We start from the raw sequence: 13,522 nt of genomic DNA on the forward strand, positions 1-13,522 counted from the left end.
GTTGAATCATTTGTAGAAACATGAGCTGAACCAGGCAGGATGTGGTGGGAGAGGGATAGGAGTGGGATCAGGTCCATTGTGGGGCATGGTGAATTTGAGGTGTTTGTGGACTTCCAAATAGAAGAATCTGCCAGGAAGCTGGGTCTGAGACGTAGAGGAGACCTGAGATCCAGATTGAGTTTTTGAGTCATCCCCAGAAAGATGGTAATTAAAAAAGAAAGAAAGAAAGAAAAGCTTGGAAGAAGTCACTGAGGAACAGTGCTTTGGATAAAAGAAAAGAGGGTCTAAACTGATGGGTTAGCAATATTATATAAGGAGATCCAAGAAGGATCAAAACAAATCTAAAGGAAGACAAGATGAGGATGGTGCTATGGAAGCCCCTGGAAGAAAATGCTGCAAGAAGGATGGAATTGCCATTGGTATTAAAGACTGTCAGGATTTCAACTGTGGGAAAGGTCTAAGTGTCTAAGTTCTGTTGGATGAAATACTGGAAAATCAGTTGTGTGTTTAGTGAGACCAATATCATTGAGGTACTATAAGTAGAAGCCAATCTGCACTGATGGGAGGGAGCTTTTAGGTAAATACTGAAAGGTCAATGATAATTATAGACTCTGTTATGCCAAGTACTCAAAGCCATTTTCAGATATCAAGATACTCAATTGTTGCTGTGGAAACTGAGGCCTCTAGAGTTAAGTAGGTTTCCAAGGTGACTCATGATGAACAGAGAAGCGTTGAGTTTGAATCTCCTTCCCTGGATGCCAAAGCCTTTGTGCTACACCATTCTGTCCATTTGGCTTGGGAATGATGCACTTTTTGGAGCAGCAGTCTTTGCCCCAGGGACCTTTGAGGATATGGGCTTTGGAAAGTATGTAGAACAAAGGGATCATTGAAACCACTTAAGTCAATTAAATCTCTCAAACAATTAATTCAGAAAGAACAAAACAAACAGTGGGATAAGATGGGGATCCTTTTCAAGACTAAAGGGCAGTAAGAACAATAGTGTGATGAAGAGTGCCTTGGAGAACTGAGGGAGGGGGCAAGGGAAGGGGCTGTGTGTTGGTCTCAAGGTCAGGGGACAGAGGACCCTAAGAATATGCTCCCAGTACTTAAAGATGGACATCAACAAGGAAAGTACCTGTAAGATGGACATCACAACATGAAGCCTCATTTGTATGCAGACCTAACATGCATAATATTCCAGCTCCATTCAGCAACGAAGGACTAAATCAGGGGAAAAAATGCCAATATTTCAAATAGAGACCCACATACCCCTTTCTGTGCTGTGATATACAAGTACAGATGACTTTATATTTATGCTTCAATTTCTTGTATTTATTCTCTCATGCTAACTCCATCTGTATTTTCTCCCCTCTCCTTTCTTTAGATCATGCTTCTTAGTGATCCTGAAATGGAGAGCAGCATATTAATCAGCTCAGATGAGGGGGCCACCTACCAGAAATACCGGCTCACTTTCTACATCCAGAGTCTCCTCTTCCATCCCAAGCAGGAGGACTGGGTGCTGGCCTACAGTCTGGATCAGAAGGTGAGCATACATGGTTTTTATTCACATCTTGTCACCCAGGTACCACCTGGTGAGAAGCTCTTGTTTTTGTAGTCCTAATTTTGGAGGGTATTCAGTGACGTTTCATCATTCCCGCCAGGCTCCTTTGGTCCACGGCAATGAACTTTCCTTCCTGCTGTGTAGTATCAAAATATGCAGGCAGGTATATGTCACTTATTGGCGGTGCTGTTTATCATTTCATAGGCTTAAGATGGTTTCCTCTATAATTTTAGTCATTTGACCTGAACAACCCTGTGAAGCAAGTAGGAAATGTGTATTCATAGCGATTTTATAGTGATTTTAGTCAATGCAGGTGTCGAAGGGCTAAGGTGTCTGTTCAAGCCTGCCCAGCCAGTAGTTGGAAGAGCCAGAGCTGGAATGAATGTTGTCAGATTCCAAGTCTAGGGAGTATTCCCACATACCGCATTGAGTAAAATTTGAATAGACCATTGTTCGTAGGTTAGCAAAGGAAGGAGTCTCAAACATGTCCATTTTGTTGTTTTCTACCAGTACCTTTAAGATATAACAATCCAGTAAGTCCTCCTTTTTGAGCTCAAGATCCATTTATCCAGCTGTGTACTTGACTTTGCCTCTTGTATGTATTCAAAGGCTCTTAATTCAAGGTTTTCCTAAAACAGACTTCTGCCCTCCCTTCAACAGAGCTGGTTCTCTTCCAGTGTTCCCTGGTATCCATTTGGTTGTATCCATTTGGTTGCAAAAGTCCAAGACCAAGGAGGAATCCCTAACACTTCCTTGTTCTTAACCTAGCATCTGTAACCTATCATTCTGTCTCCATCTCTTAATTCTGTGGACTTCTGTTTCCACCACCACTCAAACATAGGTCATATCTGTCATTTGAGTAATAACCGGAGTCTCTTCTAGTGTGTTGGTACTATAACCCGGATGATCTATTTCCCAAATGTAGATCTTCGGATCTCCACATTTTTTCCTTGCTCACAGAAAAAAGACCACAGTCCTCTGTAGAAGACCTCATTATCTGGTCCCTCCTCTGATTTGACTCACTTTTACCACTTGCCTTTGAATGGCCTTCTTTTAGTTCTCCCCAGTTGCCTCCCTGGCTCCATTTCCTGGGCCTGGAATCTTCTTCCCTGAAGGCACCTTCATTGCTGTCAGATCTCAAATCTAATATCACTTCCTCAGGATGTCTTCCCTACAGTCCCGGACAAAGTTCAGTGCTGGATGGTGTAGTGCCATCAGAGGTGTGTCATGCATGGGATTTGATGTTGACTTACGTGATCTTTGAATTATCTGTGCTTCTCCCCAGACTACAAGCTCCAGGAGGGCAGGACCAGGTCTGGTTTGGCTCTGATGTAGCACCGGTACTAGCACAGTGCCTGGTACTGGATTTGTGAGGTGAACGCATTAGTGGAGGAGTGCAGAAGTGCTGTGGTCACGAACCTGGTCAACTTGTACTTAAGAAAAGGGACTTTAGATTATCCTTCTTTGTATTTCCTTAGTAGAGAACCTTAGTACAAACTATTATGTAATCATGTTCAGAAATCAATCAGGGGAAGAAAATAGATAATTCTAAGCACTGCCTTGTGTAGGGATATCCACAGATTAACCTTAATTGAAATAGCTTTGCTTTTTCTCTCTTAAGTCCTGAGACAGTGGCTCTTTGGTATATATTTGAATATGTGATTGCAAGTGTGTGTGTGTGTGTGTGAGAGAGAGACAGAGAGACAGAGAGAGAGAGAGATGTCAGCACCTTTAAACAATAATTTCACCATAACCTTTATATCTCTCATTAATGGAGCTTCATGGTGGGTGCCGGGTGCTTAATGCAATCCCCTGAGGACAGCCACATGACATTTGCAAAGCACAGCCATTGCAAATACATTTCTTTCATGGCATCAAGTGGATAGTGTTTGAAAGACTTAGTCAAATGTCAGGTAGTCTGTGATTTTGGATGTTTTCGTACTGCTATGAATTTTGAAGCTGTATTAAAAAAAATGGGGGGCTCTTGTTAAAGGCTGGATGGTAATTTATGGAAATGACACTCAGAAGTCCTAAAATATGTTTTTATTATTACAGAGACAAGCTAGATTAGACATCTCATGCCAAGAGGTTGATAAACCAAGTGCAGGAGTGTATCTAGAAGGACTATCCCTTTCCCCCATCTCCATAGCACTGAGAACATCTGGGGCATTGCTCATGAAGTAGTCTTGTGGGTATAACGCCTTCAAAATACTTTCTGGCTTGGTGGCTGCTTTTTTACATAGTAAAAATATTTGGAAATGTGGCAGTGGGTGTTGATGGATTTTCCTAATCACACTGCACATTTCTGGATGTATTATTCCTTAGGTACTCTTTCTTGTTGACATCTTTTGCATAAAGTGGCTGAATGTTCTTCAGACCCATAAAGTTTCTAGCTGGTGCCCTGCCATTCTTTTAAATAAATGGTGTGAGGAGGCAGACGATGCCCCTGGCAACATTTGCAGAGTTGGCATAAAACACCTAGCCTCCATCGTCCAGGGTTTAGAGGAGTTTTTCTTTATTTTGGAATAATTTATTGGTTTAGAGTCAAGGAGAGGGATGTTATGCAGCAGCGGATGAAGAGTCAAGATTGATACACCAATGTCTCATTTGAGACTGGAACCTTCTCTGATGTGCATACATTGAGGCAGCTGGTTTCTTCTAGAGAAAATGAAAAGTGTTAGTAGGAAGGTAACTGCAGCATCAAAGGGAGATGTTTGTGGTGAGGAGTGAATCGATGTTTCCATTATTGTGCCTTTGATGAAATGCACTAGCAATTTCTTTAGAATCGGTAAGGCTATCTCGTTATGTTGTATGTATTACAAAAGACCTAATTGAATGATATTTTAAAGGGACAATATCCACTTGCTTTACCTTCCAGATTGCTACCTCAAAGCTGCAGGAGACTTGCCAGGAGATCTCACTGGGGAAAGGCACTGCTGGAGAATTAAGAAAATACCTTCTGCATAGAAAAAAATTATAGCTAGAAATTGAGACATGCATATAACATTGTGTTAGTTGAGAAGCTGGATGGCAGGCTGTGAGTCCACTAGGAAACATGGCTACCTTGTACTGGTCAAGGTCAGGTTCGGGAAGATCACCCAAGCCTCCAGCCTCCAGAGCTGCAAAGGGGGGCTGGGTGAAGTAGAGACAAATGCACCTTGCACATGACCCTTTGGAAGGCCATGGCTCTCCACCTTTGATGTGTCATAATATAACAAAGTTATTCTTTTTTTAAAAGGTCTTATTTATTTATTTGTCAGAGAGAGAGAGAGAGAGAGCAAGAGAGCACAAGCAGGGTGAGTGGCAGGCAGACGGAAAGGCAGAAATAGGCTCCACGCTGAGCAGGGAGCCCTATGTGGGCCTAGGTCCCAGGACCCTGGGATCATGACCTTAGGTGAAAGCAGATGCTTAACCAACTGAGCCACCCAGGCATCCCTAGCAAAGTTCTGTTTCCTGTTCAACTTGATTTGGGATTTTGACCAAATCCTTCATTCTGGCTATCACAGGAGTTTCCCAGTTCCTGCTAATTCCTCTGCCGGCTCCTCTTCCATCCTACAGATTCTCTTGGCACTTTGCATTTTGGTATAAAGGAGCTCAATACTTACTAAAGACGAGAAATTCTTTCTTGGCTATATGAATCTTTGAAAATGCTTTATGAGAATCTTTGCAGAACAACCGGCAAAAGTAATAGGTTATGGTTGATCAAACTGGAATAATAAAAGAAAAGCTACTCCTCTCCTCTCCTCTCTGAATCAAAGCCCTAGACCGTCTTTGGAGGGCTGTGTATTTACAGTTATTTAAGAGGCAGGATTCTCTTTTGTTTCCATCAGGCTATGGCCTCAATGATGACTGAAACGACACTGTGATGTTTTGGATTAGCTGGAGGGCTCAATAATATTATTCCAACTGAGATTTTTTTTAAAAAGACTTTGAGATTGGTTTTGAGGATGTTACAGTCCTCTAAATGGATAGGTGTTGTTCTCATTGCTGTAGGAAGCTGGATTTTTAAACATTCTTCATTTTGACAAGAGACTTGGTGTAGTTTTTTGTTTTTCTCCTCCTCTTCTTTTTTCTTTTTTTTAAAAGTGGGTACATGCTCATGTGTTCATGGATACATCCATCCTGGCACAGTGAGGGGCCTTCCACAGGAGACAGTGTTGAAAACAGCTATTTTTCTGCAAGAGAGGTGGAGTTAACAAAACTCTCTATTATCATTTATCTTCTTGGCAAAATGAAACTTTAACAGATACAACTGGCTTTGGAGATCAGAGATGAGGAACTCCATGGGATTTCAGACTGTTGTTTTTCAGAGACTTCTGGGCTAGACTGGTCTAGGATTAACAATATTTTCGATGTAAAAGCCACTTCCTGAAACACTAGCACATGTAAAGAAGGGTTGCTCTTGTAGAAGTTGGGCGGAGTGGGCTACACTGTGTGTTTTTCTGTCAGTTCGTTTTGCTTTGTTTTTGATCACCTGCTACCAGCAAGTTCAATAGTAGCTGACAGACTGACAAGCAGGTTGAGGAGCTGATGCAGTTTTGGGCAGGGTCACTGGCCAAACAGAGTCCACAGCTGAGGAGGTGATGGTGGTTCCACGCAGGCTTTGCTGGCTGGACCCCATTTGGGGTCCTATATGAACAGGGCACTGGTGAATTAGAGTATCTGGGGTGTGTAGGGCCTGAAAATTCCAAAGGAAGTTTAAACCCGTACTTCGGGAATGCTGGATACCAATGATGCTGTTCCTTTCATTTGTATTCTCTGGTAAACCCTCAGATTAGAAATGTAATTGTATTCAGAGCTCCAGGATTAGCAGGTGATGACACTGTTTCCTCAGGAACCATTGGCAGAGACACGCTTTATATCTCCCCACCTGGTGGGGATAATGCTGCTGGGGATTAACTAGGGATGACCGTGGTTTTGAAGCGTATCCTCCATAGAATGAGAGTACTACTGAAGGGCACCTTCTGTTTAAAGAAAAACATTGCAGTTTCATTAGGTCCCTTCCATGCCTATAAAGCCATTTGTGTATCATTGAAGGAAAAGAAAATCCAGAGCCCCACTCACCTGTGGCAAGCTGACCATGCTCTTGAAGAGATCTCGTGGGTACAGTGGGGGTGGGCTGTCTCCATCACCATAGAAACACCAGTTTCCATGAGGCCACTTTCATGGAGGTAAGAACAGACCCAGTAGGCCAAGAATAGCCCTATTTCTTATTAAGGAGGTGGGGCGACCTCTGGGTTATTCAGATATGACCGTTAACCTGTCTGAGCTGGGTTCTGAATTTCAAAACGAGTGGAATGTACAATAGTAACTTGCATACAGTGAGGATTGTGCAGTAAAAATCTCTCCCCGTGGCAATTTGGCTCATGAGAACATTAGCTCAAAGGAACAACCTTCAACACAGTTATGGATCTGGTGGCCTTTGTCTTCCCAAATCTGCTTCTCTGTATCATGTCTCAGAGTTTCAACGCTCTACCTCGACCTTCTAGGTGTCCATTTTGGTAAGCTGACACATTTCTGTCAGAGAAAAGAATATTTGCTAGAATAATTAAAGATGATGCAGCATATATGCGTATTAGCTAGGGTATTCATGACCTTTTCTCAACACCTTTCCCAAAGCAATTAAGCTCTCATGGTAGAAGTTCCACCAAGATGGTATTTTGGGGAAGGAGGTGACTGCAGCTTATAGGTGGGAAGGATGTAGAGCAGCTTCACAGCCCTCTCTGCCTTTGTACACCCATTTCCTATATGGAGTGACTGTGTCTTTACACATGTCCTGATCCTTTGTGTCCACACTGCTGCCTCTTGTCCACAGTTCTGAGCCTATGTTTCCAGTTTTTTTGTTGGACTCAGGACTTCTGCTTGTCCCTTACTGGACAAGCCTCTCTAGACTTAAGAACATGTCTGCCTGACCCAACTATACCGTCTATACTGCCTCCATAGTCTGCCTCCATTTTGGCCACTCACCTTGGTGTGATAGCTCCTGACCATTTAAGTCAGGGTCAGTCTCCAGACCTTTGAAGGCAAGGTATAACATATATATAGGAAAGTACACATTTCATGGGCTTGATGAATTTTCATAAACTGAATTCTCCTATCCTATGAAACTAGCAACCTGATTAAAGGAGCATGTGACTGGCTTCCCAGAATCCTCTTGTTCACTGTGCAGTCATTATCCTCTACTCTCGGGGGGCCGCTATCAGTCAGGGTCATTTTTTCAAAGATTTATTTATTTACTTGAGTGAGAGAGAGAGAATGAGCAGGGGGAGGAGCAGAGGGAGAGGGAGAGAGAGAATCCTCAAACATACTCCCCTCTGAATACAAAGCATAACCTCAGCTGAAATTAAGAGTCAGATGTGTAACTGACTGAGCCCCTGGGGTACCCCTGTGGATGTCTCCTGATACATCTTGTGGAGATTCTTCCAGGAAGGTAGAGTCACTTGCATGACCATCAAAACTATGTCAAAATATGGGTTTTGCCTCAACTTTGCCAAAATGATATTTTCCTTATGGCACAGAAAGGAACACGTTTTTGGAAATGAAACCTGTGAAATTAATATCAAAGGGGCATTTTTGAAAGTTTCCTTATGAATGCTCTGGATGAATTGGGCTTATTCAACATCATTGGAGTGTTGTCTTTGGTTCAATCTAATTCTCTAAAGTTAATATTTTTGAAATTCTCCTTCTCTGTCAATTTCCCTCACCTGCCGTCTCCTAATCTTTCTTCTAAGGAATTCATCTTTGTCTTTTCCTTTACCAGTTTAGCCAGAAATCAGCTGCATGACATTACAAATGATGCTGACTGGGGCAAAATATACACAGGGACCTGGGTGGCTGAGCATGTTAAGTGTCCAACTCTTGATTTTGGTTCAGGTCACAATCTCAGTGTTGTAGCATCGAGCCCTTCATCAGGCTTCTCATTCAACTGGGAGTCTGCTGGAGATGCTCTCTCCTTCTCCCTCTGACCATCCCCCCACCTGGCACATGCTCGTGTTCTCTCTCTCTCTCAAATAAATAAATAAATCTTTTTTAAAAAGGAGATCTACATTTCATAACTTTGATCCAGTGATTCATTAACTCCAGTTCTGAGGCTGTACCACAAAAATCATACCAAATACCACAGAGTTTTAGGTAAGATGATGTTTATTACAGTCATTCATAGTGGGGAAAAAAAGCTATGATTCTTACTGAATGCCTAACAATAAGAGACTTTAAATCACGGTTCATACAGACCAGAATGCTGTGCAGACATCAAAGTGATGGTTATGATGACCATGTAGCAATGTGAATACACAGTAGCTCCTATTTGATACATATATATCTCATATTACATGGATAGTATATATATACATATATATTCATTCTTGAGAGATGTTAAGTAGTACTATTTTTTTTTAAGATTTTTTATTTATTTATTTGACAGACAGAGATCACAAATAGGCAGAGAGGCAGGCGGCCGGGGGGAAGCAGACTCCCTGTGGTGCAGACAGCCCGATGTGGGGCTTGATCCCAGGACCCCAAGATCATGACCTGAGCCGAAGGCAGAGGCTTAACCCACTGAGCCACCCAGGCACTCCTAAGTAGTACTATTTAAATACAAATGTGCAAAAAATAAAGTAAGAGAAAGGGAAGAAGAAAGAAAGGAAGCAAAGAAGGAGGGAAGGAAAAAAACTTTAAAAGGAATGAAATTTGGATTATTCCCAAGTATTTCCTGCATTCTCTTCAGATGATGGAATTATGTTTATTTTTTTCCCACATCATTTGTTTTCTAAATTTTCTGTTATTTCATTAGATTAATTTTATAATGGAAAAAATTCTGAAAGATACTTTAAATAGCTTACATTCAGTCCCTAGTTATAGGATAGTGCTCTTAAAAAACATTTTAGGTGTGAATAAGATCACTTTAGGTAAAACTGTCTCAAATTGTTATTTAAATACCTTTTTAAGAGGCAAAGGGAGGTGTGGAGCAGAGAGGGAAGTTTCCCTGAACTTGGAATACACTGAGTCTAAGATTTCTCTTTTCTTCAGCTTCACTTTTCACTCTGGACCCTTTTAAACTATGAAGCTCTAGGAATTATGTTTTCTCTCCTCACAAAAAGTGCACTCTTGTTGGATAGAACCTCCATCTGTGTTATTTACAACTCCGCGATAGATACAGGTTTTATTATTTAGAAGCATCCACTATAGATAGATAGATGTTAAGGAAGTGACTCATTCTGGTAGTTTTTCAGATGAATTTTGTGACTATACCCCAAAATTGAATTAGTATTTGGTTATTTGATTTGACAGCTGTAATGGAAACAGATACTCTGGAGGCAAGGGGTAGAGTCATACACGGTGAATTAGGTCTGTGCTGAGTAACTCTGACACGCCCGTGTTACGTTATTCAGTGCCGGACACGTAGGTTCTTCTCAGAAAGGGAGGCCTGTGTCTTTAAATAACTCCTCTGCAGGGGGCAGTGACAAGTGCTTTTATGTACATTATTATATTGAATCCTTGTAGGAGTCTGCAGGGTGGAGTATTATTTCCAAGTTACAGGTGAGCGTGTGACTCTTGAGAGCAATGTTAACTTGCCCAACGTCACATAGCCAGTGAGGGGCCTGGCCTGCTCTCTATCCTAGGCTTTGCTGAGATCCCCCACTACGACTCACCACCACACCTCATCCTCCCTAGTGGGTAGACAGATTCACCACCACATCCGGACAGAAACACATATGGGCCACTTCACACTGAATCCCAGCCCCAGACAGTGCTGTAATAATGAGATAACAAAATCAGCTATGCCAAGATTCGACCTTCGGAGGAATCCAGTGGTTCTTCTGTCACATCCCTCAGCTGATGGCACTTTGCAGGATGAGACCTTGAGGCCGGAAGCCATCAAACTGCTTACTGATGTTAGGCCATAGGACTAATTAATTCTGCCTTGAGCAGAAAAAATAAACAACAAGGCAGTTGTGTTTCTTTTTCAGGTTTTGTCCATTTTTACTCTCTTTTTATTCCAACATGTGGGTTAATATGTAGATTAAACCAAAGAGTTTGCCATTTAAATAGGTAATACTATGATTTGAAGTTTTTTAAGGAAATTTATGGAGACAACATCTTTAATATGGTAATGAAGTTAGAAGTTGAAATCATTTAACTTCATTTACAAATCATGAATATGTATTATGCTTTAAATGAAAAGAAGGGCTAAAACAGATATAGTGTTTGTTCAATTTACTAAAGAGAAGACAATTTGTCAAGATTTTTTTCCCCAAATTCAAGCAATATGCAAATGTAAGAAAATCAGACCCCCATGTTAATTCCATGGCATGATGAATATTTTTATAATCCTAATTAGTACCAGTCATTTAGTCTAGCAATTTCCCCCAATCTAGCCAATTTGAAATTAAAATAGATGCCTTGATTACAAAACTCATTAGCACAGAAGCACCCTTCTCACTAACCAGTTCATTTAAAATGCACAAACTGAATGAAGTGTGGAACACTTGTGTTGTCAATTGGCATAAGTGAAGTGAGTCTTAATTGGAAGCATTGTGAAGTATTTGTATTGCTGCATGTTTCATTGCAGTATAATATATCATTCATTAAATGTAACAAAAGCAACTTTTAAATGGTTTAATTAAGCGGAGTTGGTGCACTTGGTAATTTTTATAAAGTCGAATGTCACAATTGTTTGCATTTGAAGTCCTGATGGGTATTAATGTCAGGAAGACGAAGTCTGACTCTGCATTCATCACTCTGATTATGTGAAGAATGGCAGGTTTAATGTGAGAGGAGAAAATTAAATTCTAGAACATTGACTTCTTACTTAAAAGTACCCACATGCGTATTGTTGTCATGCATGTGGCTGTGGAAACTCCCAGAAGTGCCTGATTTCTGGCCGGGGTTGGAGAAGGAGGGCTGAGGATTAAGAGTGAAATGGAAGGCGCAAATAACAGTTGGAGATTTTTCTTTTTGTCATTTCTTTTTTAATTTTCTTTTTTAATCAAGGGAGGAAGTAGTAGGTGGAGAGAAACTCTACCCAATATATTTTCATCTACTCAAAAGAGCAATAGAGATGTGTGGCAGTGCAGATTGACGTTCTGTCTAAGCCAAATGTGGTGGGAGGGGGACCGGTGGGGGAAACTGGCTCCAGACCAGGGAAATGCTGGAAATGGGGACTCCACAGAAGTCCTGAGCTGGAGCCAGATAACAAGGAGTATGAGGCTGCTTTTTGCGTAGAAGTTTACGGAATGAGTTGCCATAATGGTGGTCCTGGATGCTTCAGGTATAAGACAAGCACAGATGCCACTGCTATGTTGATATTTTTTCTCCGTGTATTCCTGATGTCAGCTGTTACTTCATGTTTATGGACTATTTCAACCCCACATCAATAGGGATGCAAAACTCAGCCATGTCATTGGTCTAATCTAATTTTAACAGACACTGTTGATGTCCTGCCCACATGCATTTGGTATTTCCACTGACATCTGACTGCTAGGGTTTGCATTCCTTGCTGGAAGCCTGTCTCCAGACCCTCTAGAGGCTACCCCACTCCTCTGCACGTTATGCGGCAGAAGGGCCAGGGAACCAACCTGTGGGAGTGGGCCTCAGCCAGTGACCAACAGAATTTGGTATGTAGATCCTCTTGTTCCCTCACTTCTCCTGCGGGACAACTCTGAGCCAAGTGTTCTATACCTTTTTTTTTTTTCCCCCAGAATTTCCCACTGCACGTAAGCCTTGGTTGCCCAGAGTTAGCTGGCTTTATAATATACCATGTATTGATGGTCTTCCATTGCTTGGGTAATTTCTCTACTCCCGTATTGTCTCCCAAATTAATGACTTAATACTTGGGTCATTGACTGCCCCCAGAGGGAAATAGAACCAACTATGCCAAGTTTTGTGATAAGGTGATGGTAGCTGAAGAATTCTGGAGTCAAGGATTGTAGCCCATGGGTTTCCACTTAGGAAACTTCCTTCAACATTTCTGCATCCCTAATCTCTCTTCTGTCATGCCACCCTCTGCTGAGGAAAACCAGAAGCTGAATGATGCCCCCTCCCCCAGTGAGCTCCACTTCTCAGTCCCCAGAATGTTTCCCGACAGGGCAGGAGGACTGGGCAGATGTGATTAAGTTAAAGACCTCAAGATGGAGAGAGAATCCTGGATCACCCAGGTGAGCCCAGTGTAATCACAAGGTTTCTTATAAGAGGAGGTCAGAAAAGGAAGAGTCAGAGAAATGTGACTGTGGAAACGAAATTGGACTGATGCTCTTTTTAAAGATGGTGCCGTGATGGGACGCCTGGGTGGCTCGGCCAGTTAAGCAGCTGCCTTCTGCTCAGGTCATGATCCCAGGATCCTGGGATCGATTCCCTCATTGGGCTCCTTGCTCAGTGGGGAACCTGCTTCTCCCTCTGCCTACAGCGTCACCTGCTTATGTGCATTCTCTCTCTCTTTCTCTCTCTGACAAATAAATAAATGAAATCTTAAAAAAAAAAAAAATCATGCTGTGAGGGCAGGGAATGCAGATGGTCTAGAAGCTGGAAAAGACAAGGAAGTGGATTCTCCCCTGGAGCCTCCAAAAGGAATTGCAGCCACATGGATACCTTGATTTTAACCTGAGACTGATTTCAGATTTCTGACTTCCAGAGAATAATTATAATTTATAGCCTATAAATTCTATTTATATTTATAAATTAAATTTATTCTGTAAATTATAAAAAAATAATAAATTTGTGTTGTCTTCAGTCACTAGTTTTGTGGTAGTTTGGTATAGTAGTTATAGGAAGCTGATACCCTCACTGACCCTTCCCACAGCTTCAGTTAAGTCTTCTGTCCTGCAGCAGACAAAATCCTCAGCTTGTCTGCACCTGCTTCTTGGATGCCCAGGTGTCCACAGACCCAGACTCAGGCCATTCAGGCTATACTTTGATTCCTATCTACATTGGCCCATGAAGTCCTGAAGTAAGAAGAGATCCTCC

The 13,522-nt window shown here is 41.8% G+C and overlaps 1 protein-coding gene across 2 annotated transcripts in view; it reads left to right on the forward strand.

The window, feature by feature from the left end:
• SORCS3 (sortilin related VPS10 domain containing receptor 3) overlaps positions 1–13,522 on the forward strand; it is a 586,552-nt gene that overhangs the window by 297,966 nt on the left and 275,064 nt on the right. For both annotated transcript variants that reach the window (XM_059398521.1, XM_059398522.1), the window contains exon 4: positions 1,385–1,543. In XM_059398521.1, the coding sequence (XP_059254504.1) occupies positions 1,385–1,543 (159 nt within the window). The remainder of the gene's footprint in view (positions 1–1,384; positions 1,544–13,522) is intronic.

Source organism: Mustela nigripes, chromosome 4, assembly GCF_022355385.1.
Source record: "Mustela nigripes isolate SB6536 chromosome 4, MUSNIG.SB6536, whole genome shotgun sequence".
Taxonomy (NCBI): Eukaryota; Metazoa; Chordata; class Mammalia; order Carnivora; family Mustelidae; genus Mustela; species Mustela nigripes.